This window comes from Haliotis rufescens, unplaced genomic scaffold, assembly GCF_023055435.1.
Source record: "Haliotis rufescens isolate VD_foot unplaced genomic scaffold, xgHalRufe1.0.p SCAF_95, whole genome shotgun sequence".
NCBI lineage: Eukaryota > Metazoa > Mollusca > Gastropoda > Lepetellida > Haliotidae > Haliotis > Haliotis rufescens.
Window position 1 is genome coordinate 590,239 of NW_025964389.1, and position 27,481 is coordinate 617,719.

Consider the following 27,481-nt stretch of genomic DNA (forward strand, 5'->3'; position numbering starts at 1 on the left):
TATCGATCCACGCAATTGGGATGCAATGCGATGACATGCAATCAACCAAGTCACCACGCCTGACCACCAGATCCATTTAGTCGCCTCTTACAAGCATGGATTATTGGGGACCTACATTCTTACCAGGAATCCCCATGGTAAACCCACAGGAACTCGACGTTTGCCGAGTTCAAGCCCGTGTAGCGCCGTTATTTCCGGCCACCTTTTTCTGTTTACCTCAGTGGCGCAGCGTAGAGCTGACATTTGATGGTTGTTTTAAAATAAATACGAGGTAAGGTGACCGCAGATGAACACGATTGTGTAGCCTATGGATTGTTTAGCAAGTTCCAATAGATTGAAATAAGTGACATTCATATTTTATGCGATATCGTGCTGTGATTCGAACCGAGTGCGAAATCTTGCATAAGAAACAAGATGGCGGGTTTCACTCCTTGTCTCTATGTATATAGAGGGGTGTGATTTTTTTCTATACGAATATATTATGTTATACACGCTATCATCGAGTTCCTGTGGGTAAACCAGTGACGATAAACATAACCAACGTTCCTTGTCACTGGGGTTCCATGATGAGCAATCAGCTCACCTAGCCAGACCACCTATGTCTGCGGGAGTCGGCCACCATGGTCTCGTGGATAGAGCGTCTGCCGGAGAGCGGAATGCCTGTGGTTCGATCCCCTGGCCTCGTCATACCAAAAGACGTTACACGATGGAACTTGTTGTTACCCTGCCTGGCGCTCGGTAAGCGGATAAAGGACTGGTCAGTTCGGAGTGAGTATACTGTGTCTGAGTAGGGTATTTATTTTAAAGTGCGGCGTGGTATCTCAGTGGGCTTGCAATATAAACCGGACCAAGGCAGGGCTAACAAAAGCAACCACACACACATTGGTGCATGGACGAGACTACAAGCTACAATAATCTTGAGCGCGACGTTTAAACCAACTCACCTTACATCCCACCTTTTAGAATAAGCATTGTGTGTTTGCATCTATTCTGATCTGTTATCACCAAGGTTCCATTTAAAGTAAAGAAACACGATCAACACGAATTTATTTGTCAAATCCATTTATTCAGCTACATGCATAAATGGACAAATGTGTATGTGATTATTGTGGAGTTAGTGGGTGGATGAGAGTGAGTGAGTGAGTGGGTGGAGGTGAGTGAGTGAGTGGGTGGAGGTGAGCGAGTGAGTGGGTGGATGAGAGTGAGTTAGTGAGTGGGTGGATGTTAGTGAGTGGGTGGATGAGAGTGAGTGAGTGGGTTGATGAGAGTGAGTAAGTGAGAGTGCTTAAAGTCAGCTGAAACGTATGGATAATTATTCGAGATGTCTTACGAAGGGTACATACCACGAATGGGTTAAATGGGTCCACTTATCCGTTTAACCAGCACAACTTGCTGCTACTTCTAAACAATTTAACAGGATATTCTTTCAGCAAGACATAACAACAATTAAATGTTAAGGTCTTAGCCTTGCACCCCATCCTTCGTTCTGCTTATATAAAACCCCACAAACCAAACGTACTAATTGTGGAATGAAGCACTTCAAATTTCAGATCAACGTGTTCTTGTCAAATTATCCCTTTACAAATCCCTTCCAAAGAATGGTTTGTTTGTTTGTTGCTTAACGCCGCACTCAGCAATATTCCAGCTATATGACGGCGGTCTGTAAATAATCGCGTCTGGACCAGACAATCCAGTGATTGACATCATGAGTATCGATCCACGCAATTGGGATACAGTGACATGCATCAACCAAGTCTCGAGCCTGACTACCCGATCCCGTTAGTCGCCTCTTACGACACACATAGTTGCCTTTTACGGCAAGCATGGGTTGCTGAAGACCCATTCTAACCTCATTCTTCACGCGCCCAAAGAATTCAATACATAACACAAAAAGGGAAATATTCTGAAGTTAGAAAATCATGCTGATTCATTGGAATCCTGATAGTTTTGGATCAGGACATGTTCGGCTATATAGTGACGATTAGCATCTGAAATTTATTTTATGCCATCACAGAAATAATCTCTCTGTAACAAATCTTTCCGCACGGTGGAAATGCCGGGACGTTATCGTTGCTGACGACGTCTGAGAATTAGAGGTCGCTCTCACTCCCCTGTACATGGCGTTCAACAGACAGATTAGGATTGTCAAAGGAAGTTGCAAGGGCTTCACGTTTCCATTTCTGAAATGAAAAAATAATATTGAGCGAGTGAGTTAACACTTCGAACAGCATTTCAGTTGTTTCAGTTTATGACTTTCACTTTTTAGTTTTCATGATGACAAACACCGGATTGCCTTGTTCTCACTCGATAATTTACATACCGCCATAAAAAAGCTGGAGTTTTACTGAGAGCGCGATAAACAACAAACAAAACATACTTTTGTGAAACATTACATTTGAAAATTAAATTCAAAAGCTGCTTGTTGTGACCGAGAAGTTTACATTTAGGTGTTCACTTGTTTATTGATTCTAAAAAAGAAATACACCAAGGAACGGGAGTAATATATGAATGAAACAAAATATATAAAAGCGTGTCTTGGATCTCAGTGTTGGTATATATACTTACATATTTGGTTCTTTTGGTACTGTTCGCTTCAGCGCACAGACAGACAATAGCTAGAACAGCGCCGAGGAGGAACAGAACCAGTACCCCTGTAAACTTTCGCACTGTAACAGGCTTGTCATAAACCAAAGACCCCTTCAATCCCATTGTGTCGATAAAGTCAACACCGTCATATATGAGTTCTCTCCCCTTTGTCGCATCACATCCTCTGTTCATCCATTTCTCCTTGATCCTCAAGATCACATCCTCTTCTTTCATTTCAAGGATTTTGTTGTCAATGACGTTACATATATCGCTTGCAATGTTACAAGCAAACGCATATCCTTTGTCATTCAGCGGTTGTCCGAGCGTGATGAGATCACAGGGCGCACCTCCAGCTGCGTATTCAGCCATTGGTCCTTCCATCATGAAAGCATAGGCGCCACGAGATGCTCGTACTTTCGTGATGCCGGCGGCAGTTGTTTGGACCAGATTAGCATCGTCCCTGTTAATCTGCTCCCAGAGTCGCTTGGCTAACGGTTCCTGGGATGTCTCGAGGAATGATGCGATGTGGCCGTATTTCGCGCAGCCGAAGGATACGTCGTCTTGCTGGACAAGCTCCTCGAACGATGTAAAGGGCACGCTGTAGATGCTGGAGTCGTTGGTGAGGAAGAGCGCGGTGAGGCTGGAGACGAAGGACACAAGGACGAGGATGGAGAACAACCACCAGGCGGAGGTCAAGACACGGCCGGACGATGACCGGGGCAGACAACGGCTTCCTGGAATGGGAAACATACACTCGTGTGGACAAGAACGTTCAACAGGAACTTAACCTGCCACAATTCATCCAAGGTCCGACCTGTGAAGACCCGGGGTAGAAAACGTCTTCAGCGACCCATACTTGCCGTTAAAGACGACTATGCTTGTCGTAAGAGGCGACTAACGGGATCGGGTGGTCAGGCTCGCTGACTTGGTTGATGCATGTCATCGATCCCAATTGTGTGGATCGATGCATATAATATCAATCACTTGATTGTCTGGTCCAGACTCCATTATTTACAGACAGCCGTCATATAGTTGGAATATTGCTGAATGCGGCGGTAAAAAACAAACAAACCAATTGCGTTGACCGATGCTCATAATATCAATCACTGGATTATCTGGTCCAGACTCGATTTTATACAGATCGCCGTCATACAGCTGGAATATTGCCGAGTGCGGCGTTAAACAAAGAAACAAACACAAACGTTACGGAATAGAAGCATATATATACTTACTCTGCCACATCAGTGTACTCAGAGTGTGGAAGAGACTACTGGACAGGGACCTCTCCCCCAGGGGTTCCTCATCCTCCCTGCCAAGTATAAATGACCATTTCTCGTATGGGCTGTATCGGACGATAACGGTGAAGAGGGCGGTGATGACGGCCAGGGTGAGAGCCAGGATGCCCCACATCCAGAGGGAGAAGGGTTTGAGGAGGAGGAGGAAGGCGTGGGATGCCAGCCAATCAGAAGGCTTCGTGTACAGTATCCGGATCCCGGAGGACATGTAGGGCTGGGTGTAGCGGATGAACCTTGACCGCTCGGACACAATAACCAGAGGGGCGGCCGCGATATCGGCCTCCTGCTGGCAGAATTGACTGGCTTGTATAACTTATTGACATTAATTGTTCGTTTATTTGTTTCTTGTTTAACGCCGCACTCAGCAATATTCCAGCTGTATGACGGCGGTCTGTGAATAACCGAGTCTCGACCAGACAATCCAGTGATTGACATCACGAGCATCGATCCACTCAATTGGGATACGATGACATGCATCAACAATGTCAGCGAGCCTCACCACCCGATCCAGTTAGTCGCCTCTTACGATAAACAAAGTCGCCTTTTACGGCAAGCATGGGTTGCTGAAGACCTATTCTACCCCGGATCATCACGGGTGGCAGGACTACTTCTCCTTGTTGCCAGGCAACAAACACTCACTGTTAAATGCAAGGTGTGCGAGTGGCGGTTAGGGCAGGGCATGGTGACCCTTTTCGTTAACACCTAATGGCATCACTGATTTCAATATATTGTTTCACGCCGCACTCAGCAGTATTCCTGCTATATTACGGCGGTCTAAATAATCAAGTCTGGACCAGACAATCCAGTGATTGATATCATGAGCATCGATCCACGCAAATGGGATCGATGACCTGCATCAACCAGGTCAGCGAGCCTGACCACCCGATCCCGTTAGTCGCATTTTACGACAAGCATAGTCGCCTTTAAGGGCAAGCATGGGTTGCGTAAGACCTATTCTACCCCGGATCTTCACGGGTCTCGATCTACGCAATTGGGATACGATGACATGCATCAACCAAGTCAGCGAGCCTGAACACCCGCTCCGTTAGTCGCCTGTTACGACATAATAACAATAAAAAAATCTTTGGAATCGACACACTACAGAAAACGTAAGTTGATGGAATCTTCGACAAGCTGGAAATGGAATAACAAGGAGGTTCCCCGTGCAAGTGACGCACATTGTTGATGACCTCTCCAATCATCCCTGTCCACGTCCCGTCCTGCCGCCGTCTCCCCCACGTGTTGTCTTTCACCAGGTCGAGGGTGTAGGAGAAGTTGCAGCGCCGGGCGACCTCGTCAAGGATGTCGACGATGATACCCTCGAAGCCTTCACCAGTCTTGTGGTTGGGCATCAGGAAGGGCCAGTGCTGTAACAATAGGTGATAGGATTTGTACAGGCATCTACGTAACTCCAAATCCAAGTGAAATCGGATTAATAATGTAAAATAAAGTCATGATACGATCGGAATCTTGCCCACATACAGAGAGAATAACACCCTTGGCAGGTATTCGCAAAAAGGTGTGCGTACGAGTCAAAATAGGGAATTGCATCGGACATAATTTGTGTCAGTGCGTCAAATTTGAAAATGTCATTTGGAAATGTCCTCCACATGGCTATCATAAAACGTTTTGAAAGTTTTCTTAGGTATTGAATGTTGCAACCTTTTTTAGTCGAATGACGCTCTTTGAAATCTTGGTAGGAAGAGTACGCTCGATTGTACCTCAAATGTTTCAACACCAAATATAACTCGACATAAAGGGAAAGGTGAATACTGAAGGGCATATTGTGGAGATATATTTGACACAATGAATCTATATGTATAGATCTAAATATGAAACCACCTAGGTGAACTCCAGTATGTCGAGTCCAGGTGTTTAAATCAGAGGAAGGGAATTAATTGTCTATTTGACCGTTGTGAAACGATATCACATCAGCGATATACATGAAGCTGAATGTTTACAAATCCTAAGTCAGAACTTCCTGTTCACATGCATACAGAAACAGACCAGCAAGATGGGGGATGCAACACAACAAGATACACAGGGGTGCAACTTCATCTTTATTTTCATTAGGATTAATCTAGCGATTGTCCGTGTCTGCTTACCACCTTCAGAGAAAGTCTTGCTTACCTCAATGGTTGTCACGTGAATGACGCCAGGGATTGCAGTTGACGCCTTGAACACAAAGATCAATATACAGTATATATCATACACGCTCTTAAAAGAAGAATACAACAAAGTAAAAAGGATGTAACAAGGTCTTATAGGACGTGAGAAGGATGCATCAATGTCCTGTAAGAAGGGTACTAAAAGCTCTCGTAAGAAGGAAGCATCAACGTTTTTGGCGCAGCACTTTTGTGTAAGGATGCATTAACGTCTTGGGCGCAGAACCGTTGCGAAAGGATGCATCAACTTCCGATAAGAAGGATGCATCAACCCCCTAATAGAAGGGTGCACTAACGTCTTGGGTGCAGCACCGTTGTGTAAGGATGCATCAACTCCCTATAAGGATGCATCAACTACCTATAAGAAGGATGCATCAACGTCTTGTAAGTAGAACGCACCCGTACCCTGTAAGAACGCTACCACAATATCGTGTACGAAGGATGTCAAAGAGTTTTGTTATGAGGATACACCAACACCTTGTAAGAAGGATGCATAAACAGCGTGTAAGAATCACGCCGGTGTTTTATGCATCAACATCCCCCTGTAAGAAGACTTCAAAGATGTCTTGTAAGGAGGATGCATCAACGCATTGAAACAAGGGTGCAACAGTGTCATGTTACAAGGATGCATCAAAGTCCTCTGTGAGAGAGGGAGAGGAGATTTTAACGCCGCTTTTCATAGTATTCCAGTTATATCGCAGCGTGTCAGCTTGATATGGGAGGAAAGCCCGAAGTGATGCAGGTTTCAGACGTTTACAACTTTGGTGAAACTCACGAGCACAGGTATGGTGCTGACAAACCTAGAAACATAATCCGGGCGAACCGGGATTGAAACCCAAGATCATATACTTCTGACGTGATAAAGGAACGCTACACAGTGAATAGTGGTGCCTTAGAAGGCTGAGCCCCCGTAAGAAGGTTGTATCACATCTTGTCAGAAGGGGAAAAAACTTGTAAAAGGGATGGATCGACTTCCTATATATAGACGAGAATATGTATTACGTAGTCATATTCATACAGTAACATACCTATAGAAATAATGATCAGAATTATTTAAAACAAACAATAACCATGATGATATTCCAACTTAGAACGGTTTCTGAATACCTACTTTGTGTAGACTGGTCACAAGGACCAGAGCAAACAGTAGTGGCGCCATGTTGGATTACCGTGGATGTGTGGACCCCACCCTCCGGACCACGGTGTCGGGAACGCGGACTAGCCTTCCAGGCGGATGAAACAGTATCTGTGTCATAGGAGCCACCACGTGTCTGATAATGGCGCGTGATTGATAAGGAACAATGGATGGTCTCGTGAATGTGTGAAAGAAGTGTGCCACAAGCTCTTGTTTCTGACCCCCTCCTCTTCCATCCCCTGTGTTTGTCGCTTAACGCCGGACTCAGCAATAATACGGCTCCGTGACGCAGCCTGTATACAAGGTGATTGATGTTGTGAGCCAGGATCCACGCCATCGATCGGGGTATGATGATGTGTCATCAACCGAGTCACAGGGTCTGACAACCCGATACATGAAGTCGCTTAAAAACAGCATAGGTTGCCTGGGAGCAATGCTACCCCGGAATCCCAACAGATCCTCATGTGCTCTTAAGTTCCCCAAAATGGTTAACGTCACTTCAGACTCTCCTCCCACATCACGGAGAAACGCCGTGCTACAACTGAAATACTGTTCAAAGCGGTCTTGTAAAAAGCCATTCACTCACTAATTTGTTTTCCGTTTCAGACCAGGAATCGAGATTTTAATCTTGATGTGGCTATAAAACATCATGTACAGAGAAGCGAAATGCATGGGTTGCTGAAGGCAAATTCTTCGGGTTACTATGGCAACCAACTGAGCAAGTCTGACCACCCCATTCCTCCATGCGTCTGCCCCACGAAAAGCATAGGGTGCTGGCGATCCATGCTGTACCGAAATCGCATTAGGCCCGCTGAAAGTACAAACTTTGGGGGCTGCAAAATATGGTCACCACACAACAAATCTTTGTCAGGGTGACTTCCGGTATTCTCGATCAGTATGAATGTAATTTTAATGGGAAATAAAAAGTAATAATGCTTTGTATCCAGAATAAATAATGATGTGCAGTCACGACATCGGCCCCTAACTATCGACTTCACAAATGTCAATGTCGTTGTATTGTGTTAAAAGACCATCCGTGACTGTTAGTATCAAGAGCATGTTGAATTTGTCCATGGACAACTGAAATGCATGGTGCTACTTGCGCGGCGCGGGTCCTGTGTTATGTTTTTTGTTTTGTTTGAGACCGCCCGACTCAACATTTTTTCCGGCTATATCACGACATTCTGTAAATAATCGAGCCTGGACAAGACAATCGGGTGATAGACGCCATGGGCATCCAATCACAAAATAATACGATGACATGCATCGAGCAATTAGATCGTCGCTTACCAAAAGTGACAGTCGAAATGTGTTTTCTGATTATGCAACCTCGAAACGGATAACACGAGGTATTCCGAACGACAATAACGGGCTGTACGATTGATTCGTCATAACCATCACCTATTTCTCGCTTCAGTGGGATAAACATTTCAAAAGGAAGAGACTTCCCATAGACCGAGAGAAGTACTGCCACTCTCGATTGTTCAGTGTTCAAATTTGGAATCGAGAACATTTTCAAATTATTTTTCAAAGCGTCATATCAACTAATCACCAAGTCTTATTAAAAGACTATAATACTGTTACCTTGCCTGAATTTTAGGGGATAAAACAAGAACTGGTCGGATAGAAGCCAGTGTGTGTGTGTGTGTGTGTGTGTGTGTGTGTGTGTGTGTTGTTGTTTAATGTCGCACAAGTCTTGACCAGACAATCCAGTGATTGGCATCATGAGCACCGATCCAAGCAACTGAGATACGATGACATGCATCAACCAAGTCAGCGTGCCTGACCACCCGATCCCGTTAGTCGCCTCTTACGCCTCTAGTAGAAGCAAACACACATACACTCGTGCACATAAGTGCAACAATCTTGAACGATACGTCTACCCCCATTTCAGCTCCACTCTTCTATCATTCATCATACAACAACCGTCGTCTAGGAACTAAGAGGAGGCATGTTCGGTGCAAGATCTTTATTTCCTTGGCGTGTATTTACATCGAACTGGGACTATCTCGGAGTATTGTATAAGACAAAAGAGGAACCATATTTGGTGTTCACTAAATCATGTACATGTATTCTCATTCACGAGAGTATTTACATATTTAATGTGAGTCAGTACCGTTAGATGATTATACAGCTGAACACAATATGTGACCGGTCATTTGATATTCTAGTGGTCCTGGGATTACGTACGGAGAATTCATATTTTTACAGCTACAGCTGCAAAACCAGATATTTTAAAATAAAAATATACCGTGGGCCTGAATATTTGTCTTCAGAATATTTTCTGAAGAATATTTTTTCAACAGTCTGAAACATAAATATATTTTTTCCTCCCGATATCCCCCCCCCCCCCCCCCCCTACACACACACACACTCCCCCTACCCCGCCCGAAAATCAAAAGGTCGTTCCCCCTCACATGATATATAATGTATATATGAACTAATATTACCTACACAACAGGTACGATCCTTACAGGAGGAGGCGCTTTCATATTACGAACATTAGACACAGAAATACAGACAGAATCACATTTGGTCCAAGCTAGTGTGCAATCTCGATATACGGACTTCTATGAATGAAGAAAACCTATCGGTGGTACCGCTTACACATATACTAATACAATGATCTATGTACACTGATCCACGCACACAACATGCTGAACACATCACAGAAGAAGACATGGCCTTACAGGGATTTTCAGACACAAGTTGTCCATTTAGGCAACCTTTACGTCAATCTTTCAAATAATGGCTTTACTGTTATTAAAGGGGGGTAACTCCCAATGTCCTGGGCTGTCTAAGTATCTACTACAGTTATCTGCCGCTGTCAAATGAGTCTTGGATTCGTTCTTGGTCGGAAGTACGCAGGCTGGGAAGCACCTACACACAATAAAAAGAAATTAATTATTCATCACGTGTTTGCATGGTGTCTAAATATGATAACATTCAGTGGCGAAAAAAACTGACCCATCGTTGTGTTTTCTTTGCCATCCCAAAATGTATTGTCATAAATTAAGTCATTATTTACATTTCATTTACAATTGTTTTACTACATCACTACACTGATCTCCCTGCAATATTGCAAGATAAAAGTGTTACTAAATATGTCATCGGTATAAATCGCAAAAAGAACTGTAACCGGAAAGATTAATCTAGGAGTATGTTTTTAGCAATGAATTGAATGTGTTATTCCGGTCCGAAAGAGAATAAAGTTGTTTGCAGAAGACATATCCCTTAACAGAAAACTCCACAGAATAGGCAATTTTGACACATTCCCTCTGCCAACTGGTCTTACGTCTTCATGACAATAAGATGTATCGTATCGCCTAGACTGTCTCCCAGACCCTAGAGAATATATTGAAACAGGAATCCAACTGAACTCACGTTTAGAATGAGTTGGCAAGTCTAGATTGTCTAGCATCCATTTACATTTTTTTACTTTTTATACTTATACTTATTTTAAGTAGATAAAATAAAAAAAACTTTATTTCTTAGACAAAATATCAGTCTGTGCTTGACCGTACACTTACATTGACAGAGTAACCACTCTTCTTTGCGTAGACGATTTCCCCAATAAGACAGAGCCCAGCCAGGAAAATCCCAAGGAAGAGGAAGATGAACCCGGAAGCGAATCTCTTCAGGGTCACAGACTTGTCTTTCAGTAGCCCGGACTTCCGGCCGAATGAGTCAAAGAAAGGCACACCGTCGTATACGAGTTCCCTCCCCTTGTCGACATTGCAGCCCCTTGAGGCCCATTTGTTTGTGGTGTTGATAATGAAGTCCTCTTCCTTCAATTCAAGGATTTTCTGGTCGAGAATACCGCACAGGGTAGACTTGTTACTGCAGGCAAATGCGTAGCCACGGTCGTTCAAAGATTCTCCGACGACAGTGAGGTCACACGGCGTCTTTCCAGCCATGTACTCGGCCAGAGGGCCTTCGACAATAAATGCGAACTTCCCAGCCCTGACTTTCTGGACGCCTTGGTCAAGGGTTCTCATCAGTGTGTTCTGAGCGTTCATCGTCGCCCACATTCTTTTCGCGAGGTGACTCCTTGTCGTTCTGAAGAACATCTCAGTGGACCCGTATTTGAATGTGCCATAGCGTATGTTCTTCTGCCTGACAAGTTCTGAGAAGGTTGAAAATGGAACCCTTGACACGTTAGGTTCCTGAGTGATGAAGAAGGCGGTGAGGTTGGCTGTGAAGGCGACGAGAATGAAGAGAGAGAACAGCCACCAGAACGCCATCAGGATGCGCCCTGATATTGATCGAGGGGAGGGGGTGTAGTCTGAAACATATTAGCCAAGTTATTCAGGTTATCTGGCATTCTGGACGTTTAAAATAAACTATAACTTGCTCCATAAAGGCAATACTTTGTTATTATTCCATATCATTCTACCGGTTACCAATTCAATGCTGGTTAAACAGAGGCATATTTTGAACAAAGTGATTTTCTTAAAATAAACTATAACTTGCTCCATAAAGGCAATACTTTGTTATTATTCCATATCATTCTACCGGTTACCGATTCAATGCTGGTTTAACAGAGGCATAATTTGAACAAAGTGATTTTCTTAAAATAAACTATAACTTGCTCCATAAAGGCAATACTTTGTTATTCTTCCATATCATTCTACCGGTTACCCATTCAATGCTGGTTTAACAGAGGCATATTTTGAACAAAGTGATTTTCCTAACGAGACATCACATGTGTTACATGTGCTTCAGTGTCAGGCACGGCCGAATGCCTAGAATCTCCCTGGAGAAAGGCTTGCCAAAGATGGTCATCAATCCCCCTACTTTCCACGACCAACGTGGATAAGCCTGTGCCTAATTTGTGACCTGTACATTGTACTCGGAACCGCGTGTCGATGCCGTGAAGCACACTGTCAGGACCTTTCAGTTAGGAAAGCAGCGATTCTGCTCTAAATAAGACGACAACGTGATAGAGAAAGGAACTTGATGACATGACACAGAATGATGTTGCTATGAGCCAAAACAACGTGGCACTTTGGTTAATCATGTCGGTTCGTATGTGTCGCCACATTTGACTTTGATATCTTTGAAAAGGCATATTTTGTTCTATGTATATGCCAGTTAATGTGTATGTTTGGTTTCTGTTGATATTCGTGGATGGCAATGACGATGTAGGGTAGGCCAATGGTTACAGCAATAGATAGGACCGGGTTTGAGGCCCCTTATGTAATGGAGAACTGGTAAGGGCGAGTTGATTCTACTACCGGAATCAACAGGTGGATTGAGTTCTCTGACTTAAGCTATGTTATGGTTGGTATATAATGTCTCTATAATTTTGCTTGAGGACCATGAGTTGGAATAGTTTCACTTTGTTTGAGTGAACGGTCAGTGATTTCCTGGCTGAGAATCAATTCACAACAATAACATGACGTCATCTTAATGCCTGCTGTGATTCCTACTCTTTCGCTGCTTTTCAGTTTTCGATTCCTTAACTGAATCACATTCGAATTTGTTTGGAGAAATTAATCATCGTCATCAACTGATATTAACTCATCAAACTTACTCTGCCATCCAAGCACGCTGAAAGTATACAGGAAGCTGTTGAGGATAGTCAATCCCGCGTTTTCTCGTTTCTTCTCGCCAAGTGAAGCGTCCTCTAACGGACTGAATCGAGCAATGACGTGGAGAAGAGCTGTAATGGCGGCAACGAGGAGAAGGACAACGATCCACAGTCCAGGACTGAAGACAGACAGAAGGATAAACAGAGGTTCGCTGTTCATCCAATCAGTGGGTCGCTTGTACAGGATCTTCAGTCCGGCGTCAACGTATGGCTGCGTGAAACGCACGACCGCAGCTCTCTGTGGCATGATGGTCAGAGGTGCAGCAGCAATGTGCGCCTCCTGGTGGCAAATATTGACGTTTTCATCACAAAATCATAGAGACAAAGGGAGAGAACTGAAGTGTCGAACATCAGGGAGAATTACGAATGGATGTTTATCAAAGAAGTCAAGGTACCAGCGGACCACCAGTTTTGTTCGTTTGTTTCGTTGTTTAGCGCCGCACTCAGCAATATTTCAGCTAAGTGATGGCAAGGGTTCCTGAAGACTAATTCTAACCCGGACCTAGGAACTACCCGTTGTCAAATATGGAGCCAACGCAGTGGTTGATAATATGAGAATACTGGCGTCATTTTGACTACTCGTCTCCATATTCCGCTTGCAAAAACGTTCCAGATACCTCCCAAGTTTGGAGAAGAAATACAACAAGTTCATCCCACTCCACCTGGTACCATAAACGTAACTCTGAATAACGTTACCTTCCCACAACGCGGGGGGCGGTCGGGTAGCCTAGTGGTTAAAGCGTTCGCTCGTCACGCCGAAGACCCGGGTTCGATTCCCGACATGGGTACAATGTGTGAAGCCCATTTCTGGTGTCCCCCGCCGTGATATTGCTGGAATATTGCTAAAAGCGGCGTAAAACCATACTCACTTACTCACTTCCCACAACGCAGAACGTCGTAGCCTTTTAGACATTTCGTCAAGACACACTCGTCTCCCTTACTTTTTTACTCAATACAATGTTTGGTGAGGGAGTGCATGGCATAAATCTGATTATGATTATGCACTAATTTAATTAAATCTGCTGAAACTGTCTAGTCTCATGTGGTATTGATTGCATCGATGTATTGCCATCGAGACATGAAGAAATGGTATCGACACCTCAATCAAACATTTGAACCATACACGACATCTGTACTTTTTGAAACCATACACATACGTACATTTCGTAGAATTTCCCCAATCATTCCGTTCCAAGTACCATTTCCTCCTCTATCAGGGCTGCCATAGGAACCGTCTCTCACAAGTCTGATCGTGTAGGTGAAGTTGGCGCGCTTGGAAAGCTCTTGAAGAATATCAATGATGATTCCTTCAAAGCCCACGCCGTTTGCTTTTTGCATCACGTGAGGCGCATTCTGTAACAAGACAGGGTGTTTAATACAAGACCACACCTTTGGATTGATCAATCAGAGGTTATATTGATTGACAGGTAGTTTCAATTCAAAATAGACAACCGTTAATTTACATATATGTATGTCCTATGCCTGTTTTACAGCTAATTGTCTATCAAGTTTCGGATAAACATTGTTGTTTTTTAATGATCAAACAGTTCTTTGTTCATTTGCCGGCTCTTATCGTCACCTGTTACTGGGAATCTCATGTGCCCCGGAACTTAGGCTCTGGGTTCTGGTTTAGTTAAGCTTTAACAAGGAATACAAATATTAATATTTCAGCCAATAAGATAAAAGCCTTTTTTATCAATTCATCAATGACCATTCATTGTACCATTTACATAAACATATACATACAAATAAATATTGACTTAATAGTACAGTTGAGGATGATACGGGAATGATGTTCAAGGACGTTCGTCAAAAGGGATTTGCACACTTAAGTACTGCATCCTTTGTGTCTTATGGTTGAATATCTTTTAGATCAACGCATTTGTTTTTAATGATCAAACATTCGTTTGCCTGCCAATGCGCGATGAACATCTATACGCATCAATAATCAATATGATAATGTCAAAGTCAATGAACCTCACACAGTAAACAGGATTAAAGGACACACCAAAACTGATGCACGTCTTAAAATAGAAATTAATATCTAAAATCGTGCCACTTTAACGCGTGTAAATGGCACAAAACGTAGTCGACAAAATTAAAATTTCAAACTTTGATGACAAGTGCACTTGCAATCATCATGGAAAAGAAGTAAATTTGGAGTCATGAACTTTTAATAAATCACAATATGATTAAAAGGAACATCCATGGGGATTGGTCGCACCCCATTTGTCTGACACCTTAAAATCACATATATCTCAGTTGAATTCTCCAAATGTCCAATGGACCCGTGAAGATTCCGGATAGAATAGGTCTTCAGCAACCCATGCTTGCCGTAAAAGGTGACTATGCTTGTCGTAAAGGGCGACTAACGGGATCTGGTGGTCAGGCTCGCTGACTTGGTTGATGCATGTCATCGATCTCAATTGCGTGGATCGATGCTCATGATATCAATCACTGGATTGTCTGGTCCAGACTCGATTATTTACAGACCGCCGTCATAAAGCTGGAATATTGCTGAGTGCGGCGTTAAACGCCAAACCAACCAACCAAATGTCAAATGCATGTTGGCCAAATGGTAAAATTAATAATTAGTCCCGATCATACCTTATTAATCAGAAACTCACGAAATAACCAGGGTTAGAATAACGCCCTGCCTACAACCTATACTAGTCGTAACATGACGCTAATATTAATTAGATGGAGTGTTCAGGCTTGGTGACGCTTGTCAAACTTTTAACGACTATTTCACTCATGTTAACATTAATCCGGATTCATGGCGATGGAAATCTTTTTCAGAATCGTTCATGCTTTTAATTTTTCCGATTCCGACCAATCAAGTGTGACGCAAATGCACCCGTCTGGATTAACGAGGTCGCAGTATCGCTCAAGGCCACGCGGCATCTGTAACATCCTTACCACCACCGTTGTCACTTCGTAGTTGGGCAACGTTTGTCCTGAAACCTGCAAAGATAAAACACAAAACCTTGTGTCAACACATTGTCATTGACCTCTTGCACACAGCGAGCTTTGCGATACGACTATTGTGAGCATCTGTTAAAGGGAACACAATACATTTTGAGTGAGATTGTTTGTCAACTCATTGTATGAGGAAAGCCGGAAGTGATGGAGGACTACTTGGGTGACAAGCTCCTCGCAGCGATACCCCGTTCGCGGAGCTCTCTATACTATCGCGGCCACCAGTCAAAACTCCCCACTGTGATAGGTGGCCCCAGCCATGCTTGGAGTTGAACACGCAGCCGAATGACCGTTATGTTTACAAACAAGTGACGACTGTCATGACGCCGAATACACTTACCCCTGCTAAATTACTTTCTTTCTTTGTCAATTTGAATTTCTATTTCATTAAAACTATCATGTTATTGATATAGTAAGAATCTAAGGGAGAAGTTGGTTGATTTTCCGTTAGTCTGCAATCTCGAACCAATCTGATTATGCAAACAACAAAGTAAATTCATCTGGAAAACATGGTCAGTCGTAAACCTTTTCAAAATTCCCTATGATGGCATTCCCAAAGGCATAAACAAAAGTATGAACGTTACTACATTTGGGGATAGAGGCCAAATTTCAAGATTCTTGTAATGGCCGCGCCCACACTTGTGGCAGCGATGTTGCCCATTCGTCAACACTCGCCCCTTTCCGTAACCTGCAAGATGACTCGTCCCCCTATCGATGAATGTAATGTGCGAACATGCGACAAACCAATCAGAATGCGCGTATGATTTCAAGTTCTTTGTCAAAGAATCCTCAAAAAATATTTTTTGATTTTACATATGTCTTACATCTAAAAATATACCCACGACACAGTTAAATGTGTTTAATCATACTGTATAATTCCGCACGTCCCGATGTGCTTTAAATTGCATCTGAAATATAAATAAATATAATGTATGGGGAAATACATGTGAACTATTACGCAAATAGTTGACAATTGTTTTAGGTATATCCGATTGCCTTAAGACGGAACCCGGTCGCAAAAATGGCCACGAGAGGGGCACGAGTCGCTATTCGGCTTGTCCCGGAATAACACGAGGTGGTCACGAATGCGATGTTACCGTGAGTGTAACGAAGGTGTCACGCGCTGGGAAGGAGCGTGCTTGGGTGAAACTGATGAGTACGGGCATATTACTTCAGGTGTTAACGACAGTTCCACATAGTTTAGAAACGCTTTGCGAACATACATATAATTGATTTGTTAAATACATTCGACATCAAAAGCGCATTTTAGGCATGCAATACATTATCGCGTCAGCTGGAGTCAATCAATGTCATTCTTATGTTGGGGTCGTGCCAGTAATGACCATGTAGGGGCCCCTGAACATCCGGGTTACACTTGGTCTTCAGCAACCCGCGTTCAGCATCCTCGGAGTCAGTATACTGTTTCTGAGCGTGGTATCCATGTCAAACTGCGGCATGGTTTTTCATTGGACTTACACTGTAAGCCGGCATATAGTTGCGACAAGAACAAGCAATAATTACATTTGAATACATAGTCGTGGTATATTTTCCCATCGGTCTGTTTCTATTGGTAGTTTGTTGTTACCAGTTCTAAAATGAAACAGTAACAGTTTAGAAATATGATCTAGAAGGAGTACAAACTTCTCAAAGTACGGAGAATCTTGAAAGAGTCTATAAAACTGCGCTGAAGGACATTGATCACTTCTCCATGAGTGGAAAACATTGGTTGTGAGTGAGAGAGTGAGTGTTGTTTTACGCCGCTTTTGGCAATATGCTAGCAATATCACGGCAGGTGACACCGGAAATGGGCTTCCTACATTGTACCCATGTGGGGAATCGAACCCGAATATTCGGCGTGACGAACGAAGGCTCTTACCACTGGTCTACCACCCGCCCTCCATTGTCTACTACTCTTGTCACAATGCAATTTCTATTACACTCACTAGGTTTCTCAAAAACACATCAGATGTGTTCAATATAGTTTAACAAGGGATATAAATTACCAAGTTTGTTGCGTTCTGTCCTATATTTCGGCGTAAATGACGTTTTCGTATTAACTTGTGTCTCATCTGCTTGATGATTGGGAAAACACATTTAGTACAATTACAAATGTATAAGCATACAAGAATGAGTGAATGAAGTTTATGCGTATGATAAACATGATAAATAATGATGTGACTAATTCTAGATATCACTTTCATCTATGTGTTTTGTGATTTTTAGGCCCCCAGGTAATCCCTTAAGAATTCAGGAGTGGGTTCTTCCATGCCTACGGCACCTAATTTAATAAACCCAGATCACCTATTACCTCCCTTAAGGGTAAAAACTAGGTGAAGTGGGTGGACTCTCTCTCTCTCTCTCTCTCTCTCGCTCTCTCTCTCTCACTCACTCATAAACACATACACTCACAAACACACATATACGCTCACACACACACTCACACACATACTCTTACACATACACACTCAGAAACACACATACGCTCACACACTCTCACACACACACTAACAAACACTCTCTCTCTCAAACACACACATACACACACACACACACACACACACACACACACACACACACACACACACACACACACACACACACACACACACACACACACACACACACACACACACACACACCTGCATGCACATATCAATACAACTGAAATAACAGTGAACGCGAGGTTTAATCCCACTACAGTTCACCTCTATATATTTGATCTCATGTCACGAACCTTAACTTCCTTAAAAAATGCATGATAAAAATGTCTTTTGTAGTAATGCCATATCTTTTCTAAACTTTCTAAATGTTTTTGCCTTAGGAAAATATGAAAGGAACAAATGTGAGTCTTTCTATGCGCACCGAAGCCTGTCTATCCAAGATGACTACGGTGGGGTTATCGCAAGGGGCGTCGAGCTGTTCAACAAAATTAATGTCTCAGTAGGGGATTTGAGATTATTCAGTTGTTCCCCCACCGGCGAATGATGCCCCGAGGCTACCTCAAACACAGAGTGACGCGAACACAAAGTACACCTATTGCTACATATTCATTGCATTAATTATATATATATATATATATATATATATATATATATATATATATATATATATATCAATCGTCGAGATGCATGTCAACGACGTCAACACAATCAACAATTACGGTTTTTACGATTACTTTTTTCAACATTATAAAACGTATTATTTATTATATTTTGTCATGTCAAAGGATCCTTTGTTAAATCTTAAATCCATATTCTTTGTAGCGTTGCAGCAATCAGAGTATATCTATGACCTGTTTTAAGTGTGTTCTCGGCGAAGTGACGCAACATATCCACATCTTAAACATCAGCTGGTTGAATGCCGCACTTGCAGGTAAGTAAAGCATTTAAGTCCTTGAGTGTACAAGTAAATAACTATGACGCTTGTTTGTGGAAACGAAAACCATTAATGTAACTGGTAGTCCCCAGGGAGCTGAGAATGACATTCGCGAGCACACTGTCTTATAACTGGGTTCGTAATGAAGCTGCGATTTGCGTATACGAGTATATGAGACCTAGCGCGTCATTAATGATTATTTTAGTAACAATCGATGCATCGCGATTATACACGGCCCGTGGCTTTTTTGTTTGTTTGTTTGTTGTTTAACGCCGCACTCAGCAGTATTCCAGCTATGTGACATCATGAGCATCGATCCGCGCAATTGGGATCGATGACATGCATCAACCAAGTCAGCGAGCCTGACCACCCGATCCCGTTAGTCGCCTCTTACGACAAGCATAGTCACCTTTTAGGGAAGCATGGGTTGCTGAAGACTTTTACTACCCCGGATCTTCACGGGTCGGCCCGATGGCACCAGCGAATAGATAATACTGATGCCGCACTTCATTATCTGTAGAATCAACTGACGGAGTAACGTGAAAAGCTGCAGGAAATGAGTTACCTTCCAAGTTTCTTTGTTGTCAACATAAACAAACAAATAAAGTAGCCGTTTCCTCGACTCGAAAGTTTGATGAATCAGGTTTTGTTTTGTTTTTGGAACCATTGGAGATCATTCTTAATCTGTATTTTTATTTTTATTTTTATAAGTATTTTTATCGTACGTAATTAGACCTTCAACATTCACCGCCACGTCCGAAACTCAGCATGCAACAACAGAAGATGATATCGACATTTTTAATCAGATTTACGAAAATGATATCCGTTTACTCCCCCTGATCCGGCCACGTTTGAAACAAGATATAGGGCGGTAGAGGGCGTTGTTGGTTGACGTGGAAACGGACATAAAGCACAGTGTGATCGCTAACGAAGGGGGAATACTTGTGAAACTGAACGCACTTACACCTAGATGATAGCACGAGTTGTGAAACATAAAACGACTCGAGCAGAACACTATCAAGCTGTGCTGATCAGGACGCGATAAATGTTGCCTGGTCTGCACTTGGAGGAGTGGCAAAGCGGCTGTCCCCGAGGCTGTTTGGTACGACAGTGTACGACCCATGGCAAAATGAAGGAGTTAAGGCAGTCCCTATGTTGGAGAAACTCCAGGTTTGAGTCAAGTCGCGTATAATCTAATTAGTCTAATTTAACTCAGTTTTAATGATCCATATTAAAGTAACAGTTGATGACCAAATAACAAGAGCATAATGCTCATTGTAACAATGGAAGGAACATCAACAGACAGGAAGATTAGCATTCTTTAACTATATGACGCGGTCTGTAAATAATCGATTCTGGACCATACAATACAGTGATTGACATCATGAGCATCGATCCACGCAATTGGGTTACGATTACAGGCCAGCGAGGCTGACCACCTGATCCCGCTAGTCGCCTCTTACGACAAGCCTAGTCGCCTTTTACAACTTGATGAAGACCTGTTGTATCCCGGATCTTGCGTGGATCGATGCTCATGATATTGATAACTCGATTGTCTGGATCAGACTGAATTATTTACAGACCGCCGTCATATCGCTGGAATATATTGCTGAGTGCGGCGTTAAACAACAAACCAAAGCTAACATCAATCAGAAATGGACTTCACACATTATAACCATGAGTGGAATCGAACCCGGGACGACGACTTGCCTGGACTATGCTTTAACAACAAGGCTATCCTACCGCAGGTGACAATAATCTTACGACCCTAATTATGAAAAAATGCTATTGAACATCTACCGAATCTTCCCGCCACGTGTATATTTGTGTAATCAATATTCTATATGGAAATGCGACTCCTTGATTAGAATCTGGTCAGCATGTCAGTCAATGACAATTCAATAAATATAGTCGCTTACCTCAAAGATGAAAAGCAATAATCCCAAAACTGGAAGGCACGGAGAAACCATTTTGCAAGGGACGATGCTGCTCTCGAGCTGGTCCTCTAATGAAGGTAAAGGAGACGTGTGCACGAGACAGAAGTCTCAGATTACACCCGCGACATCGGAGGCCATGGTTGATGCAGGCTGCAGTGTCAGGTGACAGTCATGTGACCGTGGGACACGGTACCAGGTGACGCCCCACGGTCTCAGTGTCACGAGGAAACACATGTTAGTCGTGTCACATGAACATATTGTAAATTCGGTTGTAACTCCTACAAGATACAAGATCGCAGTGCTAAGGGTATTACATATATTCAGAATCATTGAACTTATGTGGCAATTATAATAGAATGGTTTTGAATCCAACAGGGTATTTACTTGAGAACATAATACCAACTTCGGTACGTAATTCACAGATAAAGACTGTGGTGTTAATAACGCGACAATTGTCTTATGTAAGGGGGTGAACGACAGGGTTTAGTCAATTAAGTCGTACGAAGATAGTCTCTGATATTGGTGAGGTGAGGTGAAATTGGGTTTAACGTCGCGTCCAAGATTATTGCACTTATATAGCGACGTGCATGTGGCTGCTTGTACTAGTCCGGACTGATGCCGATTTATAGTGCTAGCCCACTGAGATACCATGCCGCAGTTTAACATGAATACCCCACTCAGACACAGTATACTGACTCCGAGCCGACCAGTCCTTGTTTTAGCCCCTTAATACCGAGCGCCAGAGAGGTACCATCTTTTAACGTTTTTTGGTATGACGCGGCCGGGGATCGAACCCCGGACCTTCCGCTCTCCGGTCGGTAGCTCTACCACTAGACCACGGAGGCGGTGTCTCTCAAATTAGCTCTCGGATGATATATTTATGTTGAGTATCTTGCTCATATAGAACACATTGCGCGTATCAGCAGGCTATTGTCCCAATGTTCCTATTTAGTTGGGATTTTTTTTGTTTTTGGTTTAAGCAGCGTTATTACAGCTATATGACGGCGTTCTGTAGATAATCGAGTGTGGACCAAACAAATCCAGTGATTGACATCATGAGCATCGATCCACGCAAATGGGATTGATGACATGCAGCAACCAAGTCAGCGATCCTGACCACCCGATCCCGTCAGTCGCTTCTCAGGACAAGCTTAGTCGCCCCTTTCGGCAAGCATGGGTTGCTGAAGACCTACCCCGGATCTTCACGGGTCTCATATTTAGTATTATATTTTGTCTGAAATGTACTTTTGAGACGTCACTTACTTAAGCTCACTGAAGCAAGTAGCATGCTGTCAACATGACCTCTTTCCGTGTATATAAATGCTGGACAAAACACGCATCCTGTGTTACAAAAACGGGTGGCCTAATAGTCTAAGGCACCACAATTCGCTGTGCAGAGTGGCATCCCCTGGGGGCGCCAGAAACCTATGAATGTTGGTTCGAATCCCGATTCGCCACTATTTTGTCTAATTTTATCAGCACCATACCCGTGCTCGTGGGTTTCACCAAAGTAGTAAACGTCTGAGACCTACATCACTTCGGGCTTTCCTGTCACGCCGTGATATAACTGGAATACTGTTCAAACCCAACTCGCTCAACTTCATAATATAACAAACAAAACAAATGTGACTTTCCCGAAGGGTTTATTTTGGATGCAAATTGATTGCCGCACTCACTATTGTTACTTTAATCACTCACTCGTACTCGGCAACCCATCACCGTGATACGTGTCATTCATTCTTTATGCTTCAACAGATTACAAGTTTAGACTGAAAGGATGGCCATGTTTCACGGTCTAAAGCCGTTCCAGTATACATGTAATTAATGTTTTGTGTTATAATATCGTGTCGTTTCTTATATACGTTTACATGCTATTTATGTTTTTCGTGGACTAGTACAAGCAAGCCACACACACACGTGCAAGCACGTAGCTATATAAGTGCAATTAGCTTGGATGCGACGTTCAACCTAATTTCACCTCATCTATTGTTGACAATAACAGATTGTTTTTTTATATGAGACAAAATATCGTCGGGATCCTCCTACCATTTGGGTTCACATCTTTGAAATCAATATGGATGCTGTCGAAGTATGTGCCAAAAACGGGTCAAAAGAGAAGAAGAACCTGTTGAATGTCTTTCAGAGTGGTATGTTGTCATTGTTGGTATGCAAAAACTGAAAACGAGGAAAAAGAATTAGGAAAAACCCATTCTGTCCAAGCCAGATGCCGTCCAGAGTCTTGCTGTCCAACATGAAAAGCTGATAGCTATTCCCTCTATCAAGGCCTTAAATAACATAACCATTACGTGGAAACATCACTACATCAATTGTTCGATCAAAGAAATGTATATATATGACATATTAAATAATGTCACATGTACACGTAAGCCAGTTTTGTTAACTGGGGTATAAACCTGGCAAAACTACGCAATAAAGTACTGTCGGGAATGCCGGAGAACTGCTTTTTTGGCTTCATTTAATAAATACGAGTCATAGAACTATAAAAAGAGCATGTATCAAAATAACGCAAATTGCCCTTATCTATCCTGTCCTAACTGCCACTGTGATCACCCTTAAAATGTACCCTTACAGGTAAAATGGTGATCAACTTAGAAAATATTTGTGTGTTGTCATGCATGTATGAAATGGCCTATAACCTGAGGTAATCACCTGACACCTGTCCCGAGGTGATGACCTCACACCGTCCCGTACATTCTCCCAGGTGCAAATGTCACCGAGTTGGGGGTGGTCTCAAAATATTGCTGTTATTGTACTTAGTTGACATGTGAGTGTGAGTGAGTGAGTTTGATTTTACGCCGCTTTTAACAATATTCCAGCAATATCACGGTGGGGTACACCAGAAATGGGCTTCACACATTGTACCCATGTCGGGAATCGAACCCGGGTCTTCGGCGTGACGAGCGAACGCTTTAACCACTAGGCTACCCGACCGCCCCTAGTTGACATGTTCGTTGATGGGGTAGCCATTAAGGATATGTACTGCATTATATTTGCTTGGAAACATGATGAAATAGTAAAGATCTATGAAACGGGATGAGTATTGGAAGGTTGCGGTTTTGGAATCCAGAAGTATTTGTTGTTCTACTGATGATTTCTTGAGGTAGCATTTATCTCCGCTGATGACGTATATAAATCTGTACTTTTGAAGGTTGTGTTACGTCTTGCCACGAACCCTTTACACTTAGCCAAGATGGGCACAGCAGGGTTGAGCTCACAATGTCTGACTGGCGTACGTAAGACAACGTGACCGTGTTGTGCCGCCAGCACATGTGTCCTGTACTTTACAGGGTTCTTATTCAGCCGTATTTTCTCCATGAGTTAAACTTTCGTCTTATATGGTCTGAAGTCGACAATGTCATATATACCTGAATGGTCGCCTTCAGACTACTCATGGTTTGGGTGACAGTATCTGATTCCCGGACGTTATATTAACCCGCGTTGTCCATGACAATGACACTGAAGTTGTTTAAAATGGGCAATAGCTGATGTTCCAATCAGTCTATGAACACATCACCTCCTATAATTTCCTTATGAAAATCACCGGTTTTCCTTTTCGCCTCGAAAACTAGCACACATCCACCAATAAGCCTCATATCATGGGTTGCAGCGTGCAAAACAATGACACGATTACACTTACCTTATGATCAGTAGTCATAGCAGTAAACATCAATTATATCTTTAATTCCTCCCAAATTCTCCTACAAGTCAGGGTTCCCTTCTGCTCATAAAGCTTGTACACTATACGCCTATCACCCTGTATCAAAGCTGTCTAATATTCCTTTTACGTACCAGTTTTCTTTTTGAGACCACCCCTTTATCTGCATTGTTTTATTTATCATATCGTAAACTTGATGGTGTGAATTGAAAACCACATAGCTTGGGCAGTTCGGTAATTCACCCTATCTAAATTAATACATGGTTTCCCTCTATCTCTCGAAAGTGTAAAGAACTTGTATACATTTCCCAATACAGATTCCGTAACGTGTACCTTTGTTGTGGCTATGCAAGTGTAATGTAACACGCATCATGGGAGCAATGTTAACAAAACAAACGTAACGTCATTTACCATTTTAGAAGATGCACATCATTTTCGCCAAATGATTTTTGTGTGTGGATTAGATATTTTATGAAGACTACATTATTATCATTATAACGGAGTCACGTGCTGTTATTTCTATAGTCTGTTTCAGACTGCCCTCATTTGACTAAGAATAAATGTGAACTTTCGTTTTCGTTCAAATTTGTCTCCTGTGAACTTGCCCTTGTGACTGCAATACTTCAAACCACAGGTAATACGATCGTTGGTTACTCGATATTTCAATAACAACAGTTTGTTAAAAAGTATATCCTTTTTTAACAGGCAAAAAGCACTTTCTAGCATTTCCGACAGTACTCTAGTATTATTCACTTTTAACTTGACTCTAAAACCTGTCGACATGTCAATTTCCCTTTGTACTGAATTTTATAGCACCATAAAAACTTCACGTTCTGACAAATAATTATGCTTTGAGGGAATACATTTTGCCAAATGTTGGACAAACCTGACCTGTAGGAATTGGACGATACTGATACACGTCCACGCTAGGTCATTGATGGCCAAATTGTATTTCATGCTCCGCAGTAGGGACGACAGGCATCACTGAAGTTCCTACATACAAACATTAGGATCCGGGGTAGAGTAGGTCTTCAGCAACCCATGCTTGCCGTAAAAGGCGACTATGCTTGTCGTATGAGGCGACAAACGGGACCGGGTGGTCAGTCTCGCTGACTTGGTTGGTGCATGCCATCGTACCCCAATTGCGTGGATCGATGCTCAAGATGTCAGTTAATGAATTCTTGTTATAAGGGTAGTTAGGTTATTCTTTTACTGTCTTGATCAAAGGGCTGAAGGCTAGCTCTTTGTCTTGGTTGATGATTATAAATAATTATCTATGTCACCAGCCATCATAAAACCTCTGACCACAGTCACTATCACAGCACTGCACCACAGTACAAGTTCAGATTTTAGTTAATATTATTACTTACGAAACTTAGTCTCTTATCTAAAGATATATTAATCCTACTGATTGCATTAAATGACTCGGGGCGGTCGGGTAGCCTAGTGGTTAAAGCGTTCGCTCGTGACGCCGCGGACCCGGGTTCGATTCCCGACATGGGTACAATATGTGAAGCCCATTTCTGGTGTGCCCCGCCGTGATATTGCTGGAATATTGCTAAAAGCGGCGTAAAACTCACTCACTCACGCATACGACATACTGGAAGGGTTGGCCGCCACTCAGGCTGAAAGCTACGCTCCTCTGTGTGTCTTGCAAACACGTTGCCTTTTTTGTCAATGCAGATAATTCTCAATACAAATCGGTATACCAGTAGGATCGGAAGAGTAGCACTCTGGTTAAAGCGTTCTCGACGTCACGCCGAAGACCGGGTTCAAATCCCCACATGGGTAAATGTGTGAAGCCTATTTCCGGTGGCCCTCGTCATGATATTGGTTTAATATTGCTAGAAGCGGCGTAAAACCATATTCACTTACTCAATCGCCCTCCTTCGCGATACATCGATATGTATGTTCATCGTACTCAACACAACGTGTGAGCCACTGTGGTTATTGACTTGCCTTTGCATGTGTTGGCGATGGGTGCCACCGGTGTGGCAGGATACGCTCGGGTATAGTCAGATATAGTCGGAATCGTACACTCTGAGAGAAAGTTAAATTACTCGTTAGGATCGACACGTTAGAAATGTCGGTCAATCGGCGCATGGAATCATATCCGACTGATTAAGAGTCATAAAATATTTTAAAAAAAACGAATCTCATTTTTAACCGCTTACATTTGTATCCGTATACATTTCACACCAAACATATCATCCTGGGGAATGTTTCAGATCGAAAACAGACATACAGGTTTGGAATCCACGATGGCGGCTACAGCTACCGTTTGTTCAGTTGCAAATATGGACTTAATTATAAATATACATTGTATTGCAAGGTGTACATATATATGCATTTTAACATGTGCTAAAACATTGTATATTCCTACACCATGACTACGCATTATTATAACAATGAAATATGTTCTAAGTATATCACTATAGTTTACAATTGTATGCCACAAATGGTGAATCATTATAACGCGTCTATGGAGATTAAATCAAGCAAAAGACTCGTTTAATTAGTATCCAATCAGCTTGATAGAATCTTTTAATCCACTGTACATCTGGCTTCGTTACCTGTGTGCTATTTGGCATTGTTTCTGTACATTAAGCTTCATCCAATTATCTGTATGCTCTAGTTATCTATTACCCGTTGTCGTCCATGTTAATCTGCTACTTATCACAACATGTCACGCATATATATACCTTCATTACTTGGTTGTAATTAAATTAAATTTCTGGGC

At 42.6% G+C, this 27,481-nt stretch overlaps 2 protein-coding genes across 2 annotated transcripts; both read right to left on the reverse strand.

Annotated features, from left to right (window-relative positions):
• Window positions 1–1,735: 1,735 nt before the first annotated feature.
• On the reverse strand, window positions 1,736–7,289 carry LOC124112635 (glutamate receptor 2-like). Its single transcript, XM_046472766.2, has 6 exons — window positions 7,158–7,289; window positions 6,012–6,056; window positions 5,060–5,248; window positions 3,819–4,164; window positions 2,566–3,320; window positions 1,736–2,180 (listed from the first exon to the last, which is right to left on the reverse strand). The coding sequence occupies exons 1-6, from the start codon at window positions 7,203–7,205 to the stop codon at window positions 2,091–2,093; spliced, it is 1,473 nt and encodes a 490-aa protein (XP_046328722.2). The 5' UTR covers window positions 7,206–7,289; the 3' UTR covers window positions 1,736–2,090.
• A 2,280-nt stretch (window positions 7,290–9,569) lies between these two features.
• LOC124112653 (glutamate receptor 4-like) lies at window positions 9,570–21,176 on the reverse strand. The gene is made up of 6 exons (XM_046472784.2): window positions 21,048–21,176; window positions 15,694–15,738; window positions 13,936–14,127; window positions 12,718–13,054; window positions 10,712–11,466; window positions 9,570–10,061 (listed from the first exon to the last, which is right to left on the reverse strand). The coding sequence occupies exons 1-6, from the start codon at window positions 21,096–21,098 to the stop codon at window positions 9,996–9,998; spliced, it is 1,446 nt and encodes a 481-aa protein (XP_046328740.1). The 5' UTR covers window positions 21,099–21,176; the 3' UTR covers window positions 9,570–9,995.
• Window positions 21,177–27,481: the final 6,305 nt, after the last annotated feature.

What these genes read in the sequence shown, in the direction of transcription:
- LOC124112635 (XM_046472766.2), bottom strand. Translation starts at nt 7,205, where the DNA reads ATGGCGCCACTACTGTTTGCTCTGGTCCTTGTGACCAGTCTACACAAA. An exon ending in TTGTGACCAGTCTACACAAA is followed by an intron (nt 6,057 to 7,157) that starts GTAGGTATTCAG and finishes TTTGTGTTCAAG; the next exon opens with GCGTCAACTGCAATCCCTGG. An exon ending in TTCACGTGACAACCATTGAG is followed by an intron (nt 5,249 to 6,011) that starts GTAAGCAAGACT and finishes CTATTGTTACAG; the next exon opens with CACTGGCCCTTCCTGATGCC.
- LOC124112653 (XM_046472784.2), bottom strand. Translation starts at nt 21,098, where the DNA reads ATGGTTTCTCCGTGCCTTCCAGTTTTGGGATTATTGCTTTTCATCTTT. An exon ending in ACGAAGTGACAACGGTGGTG is followed by an intron (nt 14,128 to 15,693) that starts GTAAGGATGTTA and finishes GTCTTGTTACAG; the next exon opens with AATGCGCCTCACGTGATGCA. An exon ending in TTGGGGAAATTCTACGAAAT is followed by an intron (nt 13,055 to 13,935) that starts GTACGTATGTGT and finishes ATTTGCCACCAG; the next exon opens with GAGGCGCACATTGCTGCTGC.